This window comes from Sciurus vulgaris (assembly GCF_902686455.1).
Source record: "Sciurus vulgaris genome assembly, chromosome: 9".
NCBI lineage: Eukaryota > Metazoa > Chordata > Mammalia > Rodentia > Sciuridae > Sciurus > Sciurus vulgaris.
Window position 1 is genome coordinate 28708117 of NC_136469.1, and position 21710 is coordinate 28729826.

General features: G+C 35.5%; 1 protein-coding gene across 4 annotated transcripts in view; it reads right to left on the reverse strand.

Annotated features, from left to right (window-relative positions):
- Positions 1-21710, reverse strand: part of LRBA (LPS responsive beige-like anchor protein) — a 723813-nt gene that overhangs the window by 423361 nt on the left and 278742 nt on the right. For all 4 annotated transcript variants that reach the window (XM_079154183.1, XM_079154182.1, XM_079154184.1 and 1 more), the window contains exon 36: positions 6860-6968. In XM_079154183.1, the coding sequence (XP_079010309.1) occupies positions 6860-6968 (109 nt within the window). The remainder of the gene's footprint in view (positions 1-6859; positions 6969-21710) is intronic.

Below are 21710 nucleotides of genomic sequence, written 5' to 3' on the forward strand. Positions count from 1 at the left end.
AGAATAAACAGCATGAATTCAAGACTGAATGCAAATAACCTTTAAAATCACACTGTCTAGGAAAAATCCGTCTCATAGAGTGTTACTTAAGATTTGAGAGCAGTATACTTAGAAATATGTTAAATGTGAGCATGCTTCAATCAACTAAAGTATATTGTATAAACAAAGGAAGGATAATTTTTCTATGAAAATAAAAGACAAGTAAACATTAAATAGGTATTTTTTCTCTCTTAAAGGTGACTATGAGCCAGGTACAGTAACACACGCCTGTAATCCCAGCAGCTGGGGAGGTTGAGGAAAGAGAGTTCCAAGTTCAAAGCCAGCCTCAGCAAAAGTGAGGTGCTAAGCACTCAATCAGACCCCGTCTCTAAATAAAATACAAAATAGGGCTGGGGATGTGGCTCTGTGGTTTAGTGCCCCTGAGTTCAATCCCTGGTATCCAAAAAAAAAAAGAAAGTAAGAAAGAAGTGACTCTGGCTGGGTGCAGTGGCACACTCCTATAATCCCAGAAATTCAGGAAGCTAAGGCAAGAGGATTGCAAGTTCAAGACCAGCCTCACCAATTCAGTAAAGCCCAACGCAACACAGTGAGACCCTGTCTCAAAATAAAAAGGGATGGGAATGTGGCTCAGTGGTAAAAGTGCCTTTGGGTTCAACTCCCAGTTGGGGGTAGGGGTGGGGTGGGGGTGGGGGTAGGGAGTAGAGATTTACTCTGATGTGGAATGGTTGAACAAATATATATCCTTCACTAAAAATTTAAGTAATAACATTTGTTTGGAAATATTTTATTTAGGATATTTTATAATATCTTATAATATTACTACATATTATTATAAATCTGACAGCATGATGAAAAAGATTTGAATGAAAAAGTATACTAGACAAAGCATGAATTAAATAGCTCAAAATAAAGCAAGTATGTATTCCAGGGTTAAATCCTCATTCATACATTCTGCAGAGATCTAATAAAATCTGAAACAAATTCAGAGATTAGTGATTAAGAGCTAAACTTCCTGACTCTGGGTTATTTCTATTTCAGACTGTTTAGAAATTTATAAAACGAGGAATAGTAATAGTACTACATCAGAGGTTTACTTTAAGGATTAAATTAGCTAATATTTATTCAACATTCAGGACATTTCCTGGTACTGCTTAAGGATTTATTCAATATTCACAACTATTAGCACCATCATGGCTCATCTAAACTGCAAACATATATACTGCTTGGATGAAATCAGTTGAATCTTTGCATAATAGTGCTTAAGAAATAACTTTCCTCATTCAGTTCCAAGTATTTTCTCCTTCTTCATTCTCTCTCATCCATACACACACACGAAAATCACATAGGACAACCATCATCATCAAATATGAGGAAGAAACTGCATTCTCAACTCAGAATTACAAGAAAGTAAACTTCTCCACAATTAACTAGGAAGGACACTAATAAGTTCTAAGTTAGGATGGCAGGCTGAAATGGCAATCAAAAATTTTCCCCTTCTTTAATGCCTGAAATGAAATCATCAAAAATATTTTTAGGCAAACAAAAAGCAAAAATAATGGAACAACATAAGAAATATAATATAAAGCATCAAACAACAACAATAATTTAATAGGATGTCAAGGGGGAAACAAACACACTGGAACTAGATCTGAGGGAGTAGCAAGACTCACTTCCTAACCATGCTCCCACCACCCCAAAGCAACTGGTAAACCCACCAAATCCTGAGAATTTTTCATAATGTCTTTAAATGTGCAGAGAAACAAAAGAGTAGGTACAATAACCTCCTTCCTCTAGAAAAATCCACAATGTAAAAATTGGTGAAACAAGGAGTAAAAATAAAATGCAGGGCTGACTTTGCTATCTGAAGTGGACTCCAGACTAATCTTTTGAACTGACTAGGGAAGTAATGCATGCCTAAGCACAGTGCCCTGTTAGAAGTGTCAACTCACAAGCAGGATGGAACAAACTTGGTAGAAAACATTTCACAAAAATTTACAAGAGAGGGAAACCAAGTATTCTAAGAGAGCCTCCTTGTCTACCTCAACTAAGCTTTCTCTCCATGATGCACTGTAGATTACTGGGCAGAAAGCAAACTGTAGCTCAGAGAAGAAACAAATCTGTAATACAGTGAGAAGGGAAAAAGGTACTAGGACATTCAATTGCTGCACATTCTGCATAAACCAACAGAATACCCAGGAGGAGCATTCTAAGTATGACCAAGATGGAAAGAAAAATCAGGGTAGTTATCCAAACACTTATCACAAATCAATCAATAAGTGAACTAATAAATTTTTAAGTAAAACTATAAAATATATACAGAAGACAACTTTAGGAGAAAATATAGCTCAAAGAATAAAATTTTCCATTATCATTTTTTTCTAGAAAATAATAATAAAAATATGATTCGAAAATAATAAAAAAGTAAGTGTAAAAGGAGACAAGTTTTGATCCTAAATTAACAAAATGAGGAAAAAAACATAAGAACTACAGACTTAATAAATAAGTTAAAAATATCAAGGTCAAAAGAAAATACTCAAAATTTAATTAATAAAGAATAAATAAAGCTAGAAATAAAAGAAGGTGGGCTAGAGATGTAGCTAGGTGGTAGAGTGCTGGCCCTGGGTTCAATCCTCAGTATTGCAGGGAAAAAAAAAAAAAAAAGTAAGTAGTATAAGCAAGTAAAGAAAAATCAGAGGACATCTAATGGATATGAAAGGCAAATGCACATATCTAACATAAATTAGTGTCACTAAGTAAAGAAAAAAAATATATTTCAAAACATAATTTAGGAAAATTTCCAAAAAATGAAGTAAAAATCTGAATATGAAACCATGATCCAGGACAATTTGATAATGTTTAAAATGAGACATACTGCTGTTAAGAAATTTCATTTCAAAGACAAAGAAATCTCACACAAAAGACAGAAAAAGAAAATTAAAACTTGGGGAAAATATCTGACTATCCTATAAAAGCAATAATGCAGTGCCTACAGAGTTCTAAGAGAATGCAAGTGTTAGCTCTCAATACTGAATCAACCAGGACACCATTCAAATAGTGTGATGGTTTGCATATGAGGTATCCCCCAAAAGTTACGTGTGAGACAATGCAAGAAGGTTCAGAAAGGTATTGGGTTGTAAGACCCTTAACCCAAATTAGATAGGAGAAAGAAATCAAAAGGATATGAATAGGAAAAGAGATCTCAAACTATCACTATCTGCCTATGACATGATTCTACATTTAGGAGAGTCAAAAAATTCCACCAGAAAACTACTAAAACTCATAAATGAATTCAGCAAAGTAACAGGTTATAAAATCAACACCTATAAACCAAACTCGCTCCTATACATCAGTGATAAATCTACTAAAAGAGAAATTAAGAAAACTACACCATTCACAGTAGCTCCAAAAAAAAAAATAAAATAATTGGGAATCAATCTAACAAAAGAGGAAAAAGACCTCTATAATGAAAACTACAGATGCTAAGGAAAGAATTGAAGAAGACTTGAGAGATGAAAAGACCTCCCACGCTCCTGGATACGCAGGATTAATATTGTCAAAATGGCCATACTACCAAAAGTGTTATACAGACAATGCAATTTCAATTAAAATCTCAAACACATAATTTATAGCACTAGAAAAGGCAATCATAAAATTCATTTGGAAAAATAAAAATCCAGACCAGTCAAAGCAATCCTTAGCAAGAAAATGAAGTAGGAGGCATCAAAACATCAGACCTTAAATTATACTACAGAGCCATAGTAACAAAAACAGCATGGTACTGGCACCAAAACATACACAGAGACAAACTCACATAAGAATAGTTATCTCATACTAGATAAAGGCACCACAAACATTCTATGGAGAAAAGATAGCCTATTCAATAAATGGTGCTGGGAAAATTGGAAAGCCATATGGAACAAAATGAAATTAAACCCCTATCTGTCACCCTGCACAAAACTCAACTCAAAGTGGATCAAGGACTGAGGCACCAGAACAGAGATCCTGGGCCTACGAGAAGAAAGAGTAGGCCCAAATCTTCACCATGTCAACCTAGGATATGACTTCCTCAACAAGAGTCTTAAAGTGCAAGAAGTAAAATCAAGAATTAATAAATGGGATGGATTCAAACTAAAAAGCTTCTTCACAGCAAAGGAAACAAAAACATGAAGGGACAGCCTACAGAATGGGAGAAAATCTTTACCACATGCACCTCAGACAGTGCATTAATCTCCAGGATATATAAAGAACTCAAAAAACTTAACACCAAAAGAAACAAATAACCCAATCAAAAATGGGCTAAGGAACTGAACAGATACTTCACAGAAGAAATACAATCACAATGTATGAAAAATGTTCAACATCTTTAGCAATTAACAGAAATGCAAATCAAAACTACTCCAAGATTTCATCTCACTCCAGTCAGAATGGCAATTATCAAAGAATACAAGCACAACAAATGTTGATGAGGATGTGGGGAAAAAGGTCCACTGATACATATGCTGGTAAGACTACAGATTGATGCACCCTTATGGAAAGCAGTATGGCGATTTCTCAGAAAACTTGGAATGGAACCACCCATTTGACCCAACTATCCCACTTCTCGGTTTAGTACCCGAAGGACTTAAAATTAGCATAGTACAGTGATGCAGTCACTGTTTATAGCAGCTCATTCACAATAGCTAAACTATGGGAACCAACCCTAGGTGCCCTTCAACAGATGAATGGATTTTAAAAATGTGGTTTAGTATATATGATGGAATATTACTCAGCCTTAAAGAAGAATGAAATTATGGCATTTGCAGGTAATGGGTGGAGCTGGAGAATGGCATGCTACAACTAACAAACCAATACCAAAAAAAACAAAGCCAAATGTTTTCTCTGATATACGGATTGCTAATTCACAATGGGGGTGGGGCTAGGGAAGAATAAAGAGTTACTTCTGATTAGGTAGAGGGGGGATTCAAGGAAGGGGAGAGGGGGAGGGGGATAGAAAGGAGAGTAAATAAATCAGACATTATTACCACTATGTACATATATAAAGTCTAGGCCAGTGAGAGTCTACATCATGGTATAACCATAAGAATGAGAAAATTATACTCCATTATATATATGTAGTAAGTGCATTCTACTGCCCATAGAACTATTAAAAGCAATTTTAAAAGATTTTTTAAAAAGGTTAAATCACCTAATCATTGATTTAATTCCCTGACAGGGATTAACTGAGTGGTAACTGAAGTGGTAGGGTGTGCCTGGAAGAGGTGGGGAATTGGGGTGTGGCTTTGGGTATATATGTTGTATCTGGTGAGTAGAGTCTCTCTGCTTCCTGATCACCACGATGTGAGCTGCTTCCCTCTGCCACATTCTCCCACCATGATGTACCTCAACTCCAGAAATGGAGCCGACCTTCTATGGACTAAGAACTCTGAAACCATGAGCCCCCAAATAAACCTTTTCTCATCTATAATTGTGGTTGGTCGGGTCCTTGAGTCCAGCAACAAGTTGACTAAAACAGTCACAGGCAAACTTACAAAATAATTACAGTAACAAAAACAAAATATATGAACATGTAAACCATGTCCAAAAACTTTGAGAAAGTTTCTTAGGGCTGCTGTTAAAATTCTGACTTTTCTATATATACTCATACGTAAGTAGATACCCAATAATTTATTTATTTATTTTGTACGAGGGATTGAACCCAGGGGACTCTACCAATAAGCTACATCCCCAGCCCTTTTACTTTTTATTATAAAGCCACGTTCTTAAGTTGCTGAGAGCTGTCTCAAACATGAAATCCTCCTGCCTCTACCTCTTGAACTGCTGGGATTACAGGGCATGTGCGCAACCGAGCCTGATGATTTCCTATAATAAAACATCTTTGAAATCCAGGAAAATTCAGTGCTCACAATATATAATTCTCTTCATTACACTGATAGTTTTATGTTAGCAACTATTTTGATTAAAACTTTGTACCCGTAGTATAAGGTGAAGAAAACTCTTTTTGAGTTTATTTTCTAGAACAAATTTCAGGTTTTTCTGTTTGTTAAAAATGTGGGGAAGTGCTTTTCATCTTTTTGTAAAGTGCCAGAAAAAATAACAACATATGAGTTTATCTGCTCTTTACATGGTAGAAGTAGGCCTATGTAGTACATGAAATTGCTTTTTTCCAAAGTTAATACAGCAATGTTCTCATTAATTTTTAGTTCAAAATTTAGTTTTCACCATAAGGTGTGGCTGGGGACATTACAGAGGTTCATTAACCTCCACAGTATGAACTCATATTTGCTGCACACATACATGATATAAGCAGAGGGTTCCAGGAATGGTCTAAGCACTTGGTCTCCCTGGTGAGGATCCAAGAAGAGAGCTCTATGCTCCCTCATCTCCTCAGCTACTAAGAAAATAAGGTTCTCAACCCACAAGGGCAGAAGAACTATACACATACACATCTGTGTTCAGTTCCTCTCCAGAAACCTGAAAGACCTTATCTTTGCCACAGAAATTTTTATTTCTGGTAAGCTAGCTCAGTCTTGCCCAGAGAGGTCCAAAGTCCTTTGCTAATTTTCTTTATTGGAAAACCATCAGAGCTAGGATCCAGTTTCAATTATTAAAAATGGGTCAGTCAAACAAGCTGCTGTGGCCAACTTTCCGATGAGTTGGAGTTGAGATGAGAGGGTTAAACACATGAGGAATTCTCATCCCAAAACTCTATGAGACTTTTTCACAAACTTGATTTTTAATTTTTGGATAATATGTAACACATTTACTTAGACCATACTGTCATTTTACCTAGGCAGTTTCTCAGGATGGCCATTAAAAAACACTAATTTCTTCACACCAGGGACGTGTTGTTGTAACTTACCTCAAATTCCGCATGTCTGTGAATATCCTCTGCTCTCTGCCTGTTCAAGATAAATTCAGCTTCATTTGCTACTCTTACTAGATGATCCTTCATTGTTTGGCTAAGCAACCTATAAGAGATGAATATTGTCAAATAAATATTATGTATTATACATGATTAGCGCCATGGCTCCAAAGTGGTATATTTTGTTATTTTGAAGATAAAAGGATGTTTAATTTCTTCTTCTGATATCATACACAATGAGGTAGCATTATTTCATGCTAAATGAGTGAAGAATGTAATAGCAAAAGGTTGTCATTGTAGCAAAAGCAAATTAGCTTCTATCAAACTACACATTCAAAAAAAGCAACTAAAAATTAAAGTGGAATTAGATGTGATTTAATCTTTTTAAAGGCAATGAAAAAGTGACCAACTGCTATAGATGGGTTATGTGTTCCTCAAAGGTCCCTGTTTTGAAGACTGTTGCCAGTTCACTGCACCTTTAAGATGGTGAACCCTGGGAAGTTAGGGCATGCCTTGAAGGAGATATTGGGACCCAGCCTATTCTCCCTTTTTGCTTTGCAGTCACCATGAGGTAAGCACCTTCTTCTACCATATACCCCACCATGACGTTCTGCCTCACCCAGACTCAAAAGGACTAGCAAACCAACCATGAACCTCAAATTTCTATACCCATGAATCAAATAACTTTCCTCCTGTTATGATTGAGATATTAGATGTGACCCAAACGCTCATTTGTGAAATAATGCAAGGACATTTAGAGGTAAAATGATGAACTTTGAGAGCCTTAACCTAACCATGTTATTAATCCCTAATAGGGATTAACTGGGTGGTATCTGTAGGTTAGGTAGGGTATTGCTAGTGAGTTGGTTATTGGGGGGTGTGGGTTTTGGGGTATAATGAACTGAGGTTAGTTTTTCTCTGACTCCTGGTACTATGTTCTGAGTTGCTTTCATTCACAATACCTTCAATCAAGAGTATTCTGCCTCACTTCAGGTACCAAGTGCTGCGGGGCGAGCACCTCTACCAACTGAGCTATCTCCCCAGCCCGGATTTGGCCATCTATGGACTGAAATCTCCGAGACCTTGAAAGTCAAATAAATTTTTCCTCCTCTGAAACTGTTCTTGTCAGCTCTTTTGGTTGCAGTGTGAAAGAGCTGACTGATATACTTCATTATAAAATGATCCCTAAATTATTCTTGTTAGAGTAATGCAAAGCTAACTACACACCAAGGCAGCCAAGATTTAAGGAGTGAAGATCCTAGAGAAGAAAGCACACAGAAAACATTCAGCATATATTTCCTCACTGAAGTGTTTGCTATTCACAGAAACAGAGCTGTCAGCAACTCTCAACAGCAAGGGAGACAAAAACATGTACACAGCCTAACAGAGTGGAGGGTCCTCATAGATCATTACCCAAAACTTTCAAGAAAAATTCCAGGTATACCCCCCCCTTAAAAACAGAAATAGATCAGGCCTCAAATCACTGCAAATAAACTTTCAAAAAACTTAACAGTGAGTTTTATCTAGATCACCTAGTAGAAAAAAAGGCTAAGCAAAACTTTCAGGGGTAGGGAGAAGATAATGAAAGTACCAATGCAGGAGGGCCACAGCAAAAACTCCAGGTTTACAAAGGACCTCAGAAGGGCTACATGCTAGGTAGGAATCAGGCAAACCGAAAATAAAGCAAACTCTTACAAAAGACTACAAGAATCCAGCTTTGAATCGATTCATTCCCTAATTCACAACCAAAAGAAAGTTCTTTCTAGGTCAAGGACAATACCATACCAATACAGAGATTATATTTATCCTGTACTTTTACAATATCATTCCACATTCAATTACAATTAGACACAAGAGGCAACAGCAAAATAAATGAAACTACAAAGAAACTGACTCACCAAAAATAACAATATAAAATTTTGTATCTGGGGGTTGGGTTGTGGCTCTGTGAAAGAGCACTTGTCCTGGCATGTATGAGGCCCCTGGGTTCTCAGAACTACATACAAATAAATTAATTAATTAATAAAGGTCCATAGAAACTAAAAAAAATTTTTAAAAAATTCATATCTGGAAATTCAAACAAATAATAGTTAATATATTTAGGACAAAAGTTTATATAACAAAGAACTCTACTACAGAATGAGAACTGCTAAAATGCTAAACACGCACACACAAAAAAAAAACTATGAAAATAAAAATAGCCAAATTAATAAACTCAGCCCAAGGAGACAAATTAAAGAGAAATCAGTAATAATTAGATTGACACATAGCATGAAAATCAGACAATACAATTAAGGAACATATAGGGAACTGAAAAAGGTCTACCATATCTGGAATACAAGAAAGAGTAGATACATACCTAGAATAAAAGAATAGAAGAAGAGAGAACAGTCAGAAAAAACAACATATGTTGATGGAATACTACAAATCACAAGTTAGACAGAAAAAATACTTGAATATAACAGTAAAATCACCAAAGGAAAAAAATCTTAACACCAGTGAAGGGGAGGAGGTAAGTAGAAGAGGAAAAGACATCATCTTGCCCTTGAAAAAGCACAAGACCATGGAAGCCAGATGAAAGTGCAATGACCTCTTCAACATGCTAAACCAAAATAGCAAAAAGAATTTGAAACTCAACAATCTTCCAATAATGAAAGAGAAATGATCCGGCACATAACACAGTAAAGACTCTCTTATTAATTCCTTTTATCTGGTCAAAAGCATGGGCTTCCCCACACCTCACGGGAGGAAAAAAAAAAAAAAAAAACTGACTGCCATAAATCTCTTCCCAGCACTGAAGATGGAAAGTTTACACCAGGATAAGGAATTGCCTAAATAGTAATTGTCCAAAAAGTATTATTTCTCCCATCTATTCTGCTAAGGGTCCATTTATCTTTTCCTGAAGCTCTTTGTTTCCCTCCTTATTAGCTAACTCTTCACACTCTTCCCTTCCCATTAAGTCGGCACACAAACAATTCTAACTGACTCTTTTAAATTTTTTTTAGATGTTGACAGACCTCTATTTTTATTCATTTATTTATATGTGGTGCTGAGAATCGAATTCAGTGCCTCACACATCTTCAGCAAGTACTCTACCACTGAGCCACAACCCCAGCCTCTAGCCCACTCTTTAATTCCCATTTTTCCTGTGAACGCCCACTACTCTCATAAAAAATATGTCAGACTTTCTCTTGCAAACCTGTCCTTTGTCAGTTTAATTCACAGCACCCTCTCCCCAACATTAAACTTAAAAGTTTTCTCCTTACCAACAGAAGCAAAAAAGAGGGCATTTTATGACAAATGAAAAAGAATTTGCTGCTATCCAATCCATACAAGAAAAATAATATCAGATTGATACAACACAAAGAAAAGTAATAAGAGCAATGGAAATGGAAAATATGCTGATAAATCTCAAATACTGAACATTTACAACACTTATGATGGCTACATTAAATTGATCTTAAGGAAAAAAGGAACAAAAGGCAAGAGAAGCCAATAAATGTTACAACTTTCTTTGCACTGTCCATGAATTACTAAAATAAGAATATTCATATAAGACACCCCGAATATTCATGCTATCATCTTCAGGTAACTGCTAGAAGTATCTAAAAAAATGTAAAAATCAACAAGCTAATAGAAAAAAAAAATGTCAGAAAATACTTAGTTCAAAAGAAGGAAAGAAATAAGAAAGGAACACACAAAATATAAAATAGGAAGAACACAATGAGAGAATGCACTGTCCCCAATATATGTAAGAAGTAAACATTTTATAATAGAATTGTCATTTAGATTTTTATGAGTGACAAAATTTCATAAGTAGTTTGCAAAAACACTGAAAAACTTGAGAAAAGATGATTAAACAACAAAATAAAGTTAATGCGTACTTAGTAATTGAGAAAAAAGTGGACTTTAAGAAAAAAAACTTGGAAATAAAAGACAATCAACATTTCAAATGATAAAAGGATGAATGAATCAGAGACAGAAAATTTAGAATTTTGAGATGCTAAATTGCATTTTTCCAAGATTATGGCCTGCAACTAATTATTGAAAATATAAAGCTATAGAATATTTTAAAATTTTTTGTACACAATACCTTTATTTTATTTATTTATTTATTTATTTTATGTGATGCTGATTACCAACCCAGTGCCTCACACATTCTAGGCAAGCACTCTAACCACTAAGCTATAATCCCAGGTCCCAAAGCTATAGAATATTTTAACAGCACAAATACACACCTGATCTGATAGAACATATACATGGAGAACAACACATCCAAAAGTGAATAACAAACTGTTTTCAGGTAAACACGAAACATCACAAAAGCAGGCAAAATGTGAGGCCACAAAGCGATCTGTAGCATACAGAGTATGGCCTTTGACAGAGCAGAATAAAACTGGAAAAGAAATAACAGCATACACAAAGGCACTATGCAAAGAAGATCTAAATAGAGACCAATATTCCAAACCTCCCGGTATCCACATCAATATACAATCCCCTTTCTTTGCATGTAGAAAGGAGTTGTAGTTTGTCTTTAAAGCAAGAAAATTTGGAAACACTGAATGGATGATGTTCATTCTTCAATGACTACATTAAAGATTGACTTGCATGTGCTAGCTGAATATCTTGACTTTCTCCTGATGGTTTATAGCTGAAGAAAGTGGCCAGGGCTATGGTATCCTACTGAGTGGTTCACATGGCAAGGAGGGGAGTGAAGTCCCCAAACAAAGCCAGCAAGAAACTGTGACTACTGGAAGGACCGGAATCCAGTGAACAACATGAGCGTGTAAGGTTCTGCTCTCACGCTCATGTATTGACTACAACTAATATATATACCCTGAACAAATACATTAAAAAAGGAAAAAACTCCCATTATAAATTATCTCAGTAGCTGAAAAAATGATAAATAAACAGGAAATAAAAATAATTGAAAGTAAAATAACGAAGATGAGAGCAGAAATTAATTACTTGGAAAATAAAACTTTAGAAGATAAGAAACATTCTTTGAAAAACTAATAAAATCCAATAGAAATATGTAAACAATTAAATTAATAAATGATTTAAGAAGTATCCCTTAAGGTAAGTATATTGACTAGATTCTATTTGTTACCAATAAAATAAAAATAATATAAGTAGTATTTTGGGAAAAAAATCCAAATACACATGAATCCTACCCCAAAAAAGGTGCCAAGAATTATATACATAAAACAAAAAGAATGTTGTGAAAAGCTAAATAACACTTTAAAGAAGTATACCATGTTCATGAAAGGGAATGACTCAATATTGTAAAGATATCAATTCTCCACTAAGCCATTTATATATATACTGAATTTCAATCAAAATTCCCTTTCTGTTGAATTTGATGAGTTGGTTCCCAAAACCCTATGAAAACAAAAAGCTGAGACATCTTGGAAAAAAGGGAATAAGGGAGGATGATAATAATAACAATGCAGGATTTATATTATAACGTAATAGGACTTATAAAAACAGAGTTAATTAAGACACTGTGGTACTAGAGCAAAGACACATGAACACATCTGGAAACAGACCTATACGTATGGTCACCTGATTTATGACAAAGGTACTTCTGTAGTATGCAACAGGAAGATGATCATTTTCAATAACTGGTCTCAGATCAATCACCTGGTATTTATATGGACAAAACTAACCTTCTATCTCAAACCATACAAACAAATCAATTTCAAATGAATTATGGATAAGTCATAAACACTCCTGGAAGCTTACCTAAGATAGTTTCTTCATGATTTGACTAAAGATTTATTAAACAAAATAAAAATACAACATTGTGCAAAAAAAAAAAACTGATAAACTGAAATATATTAAAATTGATGATATTGTTTATGAGAGCCATCATTAGAAAATTAAAAGGCAAATATCAGAAAGGAAGAATGTACATGGAATAGTAATATCCAACAAGGAATTATACCCTAAATATATACCTCTTAAAAATAAAGAAGAGACAATGAACAAAATTTTTAAAAAGTGGAGAAAATACACAAATAAGCATTTCAAAAAAGATTTTCAAATGGTGAATAAGTTCATGAAAAGGTGCTCACTATTACTATTCATTAGAGAAATATAAATTGAAGCCATAAGACATACTAGACCCCATAAAATGCCTATGTGAAAAAAACTATCGTTTTGATAAATGTGAAGTGACATGCATTCTTCAAATAACAATGAATAAAAATTTTCACAAAAATTATTTATTATAGCCAAATATTAGCAACTACCCAAATATCCATTAAGAATAAAACTAATTTTTTAAATGGTGAAATATTCATATAAATACTACATATGAATAAAGAACAAATGAATAATTACTGTATGAATCACCTTATATAAAGATTAAAAATCTGCCGGTTTGAGGTGGTACATGCCTGTAATCCCAGCAACTCAGAAGGCTGAGGCAGGAGGATTACAAGCTCAAGCCCAGACTTAGCAACTTAGCAAGACTTTGAATATGAAAAATAAAAAGGGCTGGGGATGTAGCTTAGAGCGATCACATCCCTGAACTCCAACTCCAGAACCAAAAGAGAAAATTAGCAGAAATAAACCAGGGGCTGGGGGATAGCTCAGTTGGTATAGTGCTTGCCTCTTGCAAGCACAAGCCCTGGGTTCAATCGGAAGGGAGGGGAGGGGAGGGGAGGGGAGGGAGGGGAGAGGAGGGGAGGGGAGGGGAGGGGAGTGGAAGGGAGGGAAGGGATACTACACTAAGCTGAGGAGACATGACAGAGATCATATGTCCTACAAAGCAAAAACTTCTATTTGATCCTTTACTAAAAAATGTGTTTACATAACTCAGCTAGAAAGTAAGGCATTAAGTCCTCCCTATATTTTTCTAAAGCTTTTTAAAAGCAATAATTTTTTAAAAAAGGAAAAGAGAAAATCCTTAAAAATAAAAAGGTTTTCTGCTTCTCTTCCATTTTTCATATCTTTATTAATCTCACATGCACCATTATAATCTGACTGCAAATTTCTGAGAACTTCTCCCTTATGCCCAGCCAATGTAGAAGTTAATAAAATAACTTGTCTATGATTTTTGAGGTGATGTCATCACGGCATTTATCAAATTCTATTAAACAGTAAACATTTAGGCATTACACATAAAAACATCTCTAGTGTAATTTTTAAAACTGCTAATGAATAACTTCCTGTGAGTCTATAGAGAAAGCCAAGATTTTCAAGAGAGCAGATGTGAAATGCTAGTTTGTGCTTCTTAGGTTCCCTTAGGAGGCCTAAAACCACATCGTGAATTTAAAATCAATATATTGCCTCAAAGCACTCAAACATTAATTGAATTGATTAATCAATGGCACACCATCCTCCCATTCCCCAATCAAGTAACCTCAAAATTATCCCAGTCTCCTCCCTCTTCTCTACCACTTTCCTCCAGGCCCCTAAGCAATCAGCAAATCCTGCCAATACTTCCTCTGTAACATTTCCAGATTGAATTTATGCTATTTCACAACCAATGTCCTGAAAACTAAGGCTTCATTATTTCATCCACATCATAATTAAATCAGTATTCTAATATTACACTGTTCTTTTAACATTCTTACCCTCTTTTTAAAATATTTTTTACATATTGATAGACCTTATTTTACTTATGTATTTATATGTGGCGCTGAGAATCAAACCTAGTGCTTGGTAAGCACTCTACCACTGAGCCACAACCCCAACCCCTAGCCCGTCTTTTAAAACACAAAACATCCTTTGTACAATCATTACACCATACAGATGAGGCTAAGCACTGGAGAGAAGTTTTACTTATATTCTAGACCTTTGGTGAGTCGTGGTTTTATGTGATCTCATCTCCATCAGTTCAATCTGGGCAAAATCTGATACTTGATTCTAGCAAACAAAATATGATGAAGACAAGGTTTCTGCCATTCCTCCATGAGTTTACTTTAAATGGCAAAGGTGTGTATGTCACATACTAAAGAGCTGCTTTAGTGCACTGGAGAGGTTCCCCAGTCATGTTACAAGGAAGTACGGCGGGCAGCCTATAAGAGGTGAGTGTACTACAGTGACAGTAAGTGTCCCTCCAAAAATTGGTGTCCTCGGTGCTATAACTGCAAGAAACTGAATTCTGTCTAGAACTATGTGAGTTTGAAAAGCCCCCATACTACAAAAAGGAATGCAGTTTGGCCAATACCCTTACAGAACTTGTAAAACCCTAAACCCTAATTCAAGCCCAGGTTTCTGACACACAGAAATGGTAATATAAGAAATGTATATTGCTTTAAACTGTAAAATTTTAGGGTTATGTAACAATAGACAAGTAACGTAAGTACAATTAGAAGAGAGAGAATATGTTTGCTAGCATAGCTATACAGAAGCAAAGATCACAATGTACTACTCAGGCTGAGAAAAGTTTCAAAAAAGAAATAGAGTGTACCTTTCTCCCCACATCCTCGCCAACACCTGTTGCTTGTATTTTTGATAATCGCCATTCTAATTGGGGTGAGATGGAATCTTAGGGTGGTTTTGATTTGCATTTCTCTTATTACTAGAGATGTTGAACATTTTTTCATGTTTATTGATTGCTTGTACATCTTCTTCTGTGAAGTGTCTGTTCATTTCCTTAGCCCATTTGTCGATTGGATTATTTGTATTCTTGGTGTAGAGTTTTTTGAGTTCTTTATAGATTCTGGAGATTAGTGCTCTATCTGAAGTATGATTGGCAAAGATATTCTCCCACTCTGTAGGCTCTCTCTTCACATTACTGATAGTTTCCTTTGCTGAGAGAAAGCTTTTTAGTTTGAATCTATCCCAGTTATTGATTCTTGCTTTTATTTCTTGTGCTATGGGAGTCCTGTTGAGGAAGTCTGGTCCTAGGCCGACATGTTGAAGATCGGGACCCTACTTTTTCTTCTATAATCTGCAGAGTCTCTGGTCTGATTCCAAGGTCCTTAATCCATTTTGAGTTGAGTTTTGTGCAGGGTGAGAGATATGGGTTAGTTTCATTCTGTTGCATATGGATTTCCAATTCTCCCAGCACCATTTGTTGAAGAGGCTATCTTTTCTCCATTGCATATTTTTGGCACCTTTGTCTAGTATTAGAAAGTTGTATTTATTTGGGTTTGTGTCCGTGTCCTCTATTCTGTACCATTGATCTACCTGTCTATTTTGGTACCAGTACCATGCCGTCTTTGTTACTATTGCTTTGTAATAAAGTTGAAGTTCGGGTATTGCGATACCCCCTGCTTCATTTTTCCTGCGAAGGATTGCTTTAGCTATTCTGGGTTTCTTATTCTTCATGATTGCTTGCTCTATTTCTGTAAGGTACGTCATTGGGGGAGAAAGGTACACTCATACATTGCTGGTGGGGCTGCAAATTAGTGCAGCCACTCTGGAAAGCAGTGTGGAGATTCCTTAGAAAACTTGGAATGGACCCTCCATTTGACCCAGCTATCCCACTCCTTGGCCTATACCCAAAGGATCTAAAATCAGCATACTACAGAGATACAGCCACATCAATGTTCATAGCTGCTCAATTCACAATAGCCAGACTATGGAACCAACCTAGATGCCCTTCAATTGACGAGTGGATAAAGAAACTGTGGTATATATACACAATGGAATATTACTCAGCCATAAAGAATGACAAAATTATGGCATTTGCAGGCAAATGGATGAAATTGGAGAATATCATGCTAAGTGAGATAAGCCAATCTCAAAAAGACAAGGGACGAATGATATCGCTAATAAGTGGAGGATGACACATAATGGGGGGGAGGGAGGGGTTAGTGTTAGGGTTAGAGTTAGGGTTAGGGAGGGGGGCAAGTATGGAGGAAGAAAGTACTGTATAGAGGGTAAAGAGGGGTGGGAGGGGGGGGGGGGGAAGGGGAAAAATAACAGAATGAATCAAACAACATTACTGTATGTGGATTTATGATTACACAAATGGTATGCCTTTGTGCCGTGTACAAACAGAGAGGCAACATGTATCCCATTTGTTTACAATAAAATAAAAAAAAAAAAACTAGGAAAAAAAAAAAGAAAGAAATAGAACACAAAGATGAACCTTAAATAAAGAGCAAAAACAATAAGAAAAAAAGACATCCCAGAAAACAAGATGAACAAAGTTAAGGGGGAAAAAAATAGTGTGTTATATTTTGAAGGGAATAAAACACCCTTCTAGTCATTCATTTTTCAAGATGGTTGTAGAAACTTTAATAGATAAGATAAATAATTTTGTATTATATTTCATTGGTCAGATTATGTAGCACAGTAAAACAAAATCATGTAACATTTTAATAAAAGAGCAACAAGTGAAAGAACTCAACCCCTTTCGGGTCACTTTCAGAATAAACTACCACCATTAGCACCTTATGTTTCTGTCCTTAAATTTTCTCTAAACTTAAATAAATGTGGTATTTATGTGCATTATGTATGTAATATGTGAGCGTATATGCAAATTGTGTGTAAAAATACTTTTTAACACTGAAGAAGTCATACGGTACACACTTGCTGATTTTAGTTGATGTTGTACCATTATATGTAATAGCAACAAAAGATTTCTGTGAGTAGAATGTACCATAATTCATTAAAGTAGTCCCTTATCCAGAGATCATTCTTGCATTCTCTACTGTAACCACTCACATACTATTTACCAAGTTGCTGAAACTAGAAATATCAGTCATATATAACTCTTCCTTATTTTCCTCAGATCTAATAGACCAGTACTATCCATTCTACCTCTGTAATAACTCTACAAGTTGCTCATCTCTGTAATGCCCTCAAGCAGTCAGCATCATGGCCCTGAATATTATAATAACCTCTAAGGCAACTTATTAGTCTTGCCAACTCCTCATCAGGGTCATTCATCTAAAATGAAGATCTGGTCATCACTGCACACTTCAAGCATGATCTAGGAGACTAAACACCTTAGCATGGCTTAGAAACCAGCCTCATTTTTACTAATCCTTAATACTTTAAGCGCTCTGGGCCAGGAACTGCTTTTTCAAACATCACGCTATTCTCTTAAATTTCTTTGCCAGAGTTCCTCCAGTTCCCTCAGTCAAGAATGACCCTACTTCATATTCTGTCTTCCCTAACATACCAATCCTCCAGAGCTACATTCAAAAGTCAACTTTACTACAAAACCTTTTATGATCCTACATCTGCTTTCCCTTCATAGAAGCTATCCCCCCACCCAGGTGCATATGTCTCTTCTGGAGTACTTATTACATTGTCTTTTTGCATAACACTATTTCGATTATGTATTGACAAATCTGTCCTCCTGTCTAGACTGCACCAACCATATCTAATTTACCTTATGTCAGTAGAGCACAGGATAGTGCCTGCTCATTGCTGGGTGTTCAGCAGTGCTTACAAGGAAGATAAACTCTGAATACCCACTTCTGCCAGCCACTTCTAACTTCTAACTATAACTATATACCTACTAACTATAGGGAATACAAACATCCATAAAATATCCACAAGGAGTTTACTAACAGGAAGTTAGGACTATGACTATATACAAATAGCAAGGTAGCTATGAAAAGTACCTTAAGGTTCTTAAAACATTTTCTTCTCTTTATTTTCTTTAACAATATATAACCTTCCATTGCAAATGATTCTTCTTTCTTAATCACGACTTTGTTTTTTTATGGCACAATAAACAGCACTTAAGTCCACTCAAGTAAACCTTAGAAATAATTCTTGAGATTATCATTACCTTACCTCCAAATACAATTCATGAAAGTAAGCTCTGCCACTCTATTAAACACATGTCGTATCTATTTCTCTCTGTCACTATTGCTACCACATCTTTTTAAGGTACTATACCTTTGTCTATACTATTTCCTTAACATCTTCATTGATTTATCTGCTTCCATTCTTTACCCTGCAATGCTGACTCTCATCAAAATTGTCTTCTAAAAACATAACCATGGTGTTGGGAAAACTTGATATCAACATTCCAAAAAATGAGTGGGGTCCTTACTGCTATGGTTTGAATGTTTACACCCTTCCAGAGGTCATGCTGAAACTTAATCTCCAATGTGACAGTATCAAGAGGTGGGGACTTTGGGTCATAAAGGCATTCTCTCCTGAATGGGATTAAGGCCCTCATGAAAAGGCTTCACAGAGTGCTTGATGCTTTTTGTGCCTTCAACTCCCACAATGTGCCACGTGAGGACACAAGCTTCAGGGTGACAGCCCTCACTAGAATGAACCTGAGGACACCATGACCTTAGGCTCCCAACCTTCAGGACTGTGCAGAATGAATTTCTATTGTTTACGAATTGTTCAGGTTAAGGCATTGATTATAGCAGCATAAACAGATTAAAACACCTTGTGCCATAAGGAAAATTAACTCAAATTGGATCAAATAAGGCTGGGGAGGAAACTCAGTACTAGACTACAAGGCCCTGGTTCAATCTTCAGCACCACCCCAAAAATAAAAGGCAAAGACCTAAAGGTAAGAGCTATAATCATAAAACCCTTAGAAGAAAACACAGAGAAAAGCTTTATGTCCTTGGATTTGGCGATACTTTCTTGGATATGATACAAAAAGCAGAAGCAACAAAAGCAAAAAAAACAGATAAACTAGATTACATTAAAATTTAAATCCTCTATGCATTAAAGGACAAAAACAACACAATGAAAAGACAACCCTCAGAACAGGAGAATATATCTGCAAATTATATATTTGATAAGGAATATTATTAAGAATACAAAACCAGATACAGTGGCACATACCTATGCTCACAGTTACTCAGTGCTGGGGCATGAGTTTAAGGCCAGGCTGGGCAGTATATCAAGACTGCATCTTTTTACTTAAAGAACTCCTATATTCAAAAACAAAACAATCCATTTGAAAACTGGGCAAGTATTGGAAAGATATTCTCCAAAGAAGACCTAGAAATCACTAATAAACACATGAAAAAATTCTCAATATCATTATTAGGGAAAGGCAAATCAAAGCAACAGTGAGATACTACCTCATACTCATTAGGATGGTGAGTAGTTCCTTCAAAAACAAAAACCAAAAATAAATAAGTAGATTGAGAAAGGATGTGAAAAACTGGAAACATTGTGCAGTGTTGGTGGAAGTGTAAAACTGTAGCCACTAATAAAGACAATGTCAGTTTCTCAAAAATTTAAAAATATATACCTTGTGATCCAGCAATTCCACTTCTGGACACACACACCAAATTAAATGCAGGAACTCAAAGAGATATTTGTACACCCATGTTCATAGCAACATTATTCACAGTAGTCAAAAGTGAAACCAACCCAAGTGTCCATCACACAAATAAGAAAAATATGGTATATAAGATGGCCCCTGATTTACTATTTATTTTACTTTATGAAAGTATAAAAGTGATTTACATTCAGTAGAAATCACACTTCACATTTGTAATTTGGATCTTTTCTCAGGCTAGCAATATGAGAGAAGACACTCTCTAGTGATACTGGGCAGTGTGGCCTTGAGCAGCAGGGAGTCACAGCTCATCAGCCACACAAGAGTAAATGATCAACATACTCTACAGTAGACTAGTATACAGCGTTGCTAGGTATATTAATAGTATTTTTGACAATAATATTTCTCAACTTATAATCATAAATCAATAAGAATCTCCATGTACAATAAGTTACTTCAGTCTTAAAAAAAATGACACAGGCCACAACACGGAGGAACTTGTGAAAACATGCTAACTAAAATAAGCCAGACACCAAAAGAAATATACTGTATGATTCTACTCATACCTAGAGTGTCAAATTCATTAAAGAAAATTTAATGGTAGTTGTGACAGGACTTGGAGAGGCAAAAATGGAGAGTTTTTGTTTAATGGGTACAAAGTTTCCATTTTGCAAGGTGAAAGTTCTAGAGTCAGACATGGTGGCGCATGACAGTGAGTTGGAAGACTGAAGCAGGATGATCGAAAATTCTTAGTATCAACAACTTAGTGAGGCCCCCAAGCAATTTGCCAAGATCCTGTCTCAAAATAAAAAGGGTTGGCAATGGGATCAGTGGTAAAGTGCCCCTGGGTTCAAACCCCAGTATCAGGAAAAAAAAAAAAAAAGAAAGAAAAGAAAAGAAGAAGAAAGAAGAGAGTTCTAGAGATGGATGGTAGTGGTAATTACACAACAGTGTAAATGTACTTAATAATGACACTGGGCTTTACACTTTAAAATGGTTAATAGTTATGTTAAACATGTTTTACCATATTTTTAAAAGAATACTTACATTAAATGTTAAAATAAAAAACATTAAAATAAAAGACAAGTTACATTATGTCACTCCTGTTAAAAACTCTATAATGTAGTCTTGTTTTTTAATTTTTTTATTTAGCTTTTAATTTTTTACAAATTGCATTTGGATTCATTCTACACAAATGGGGTACATCATTTCATTTCTATGGTTACACACAATGTAGATTCATACCATTCATGCAACCATATATGTACATAGAGTAACATGTCTGTCTCTTTCCACCATTTTTCATACCCCTCCCTCTCACAGTCTTCTACATATTCTAACGTTCCCCCATTCTTCTCTCATTCCCCACCCCCACCCCCATTATATATCATTCTCCACTTATCAGGGAAAAACATTCAGCCTTTGGATTTTGGGGCTTGACTTATTTCACTTAGCATGATATTCTCCAATTCCATCCATTTATTTGCAAATGCCATAATATTATTATTCTTTATGGCTAAATAGTATTCCATTGTGTATATATCACATTTTCTTTATCCATTCATCTGTTGAAGGGCATCTAGGTTGGTTCCACAATCTAGCTATTGTGAAGTGAGTTGCTATAAACATTGATGTGGCCGTGTTACTGTAGTTTGCTGATTTTAGGTCCTT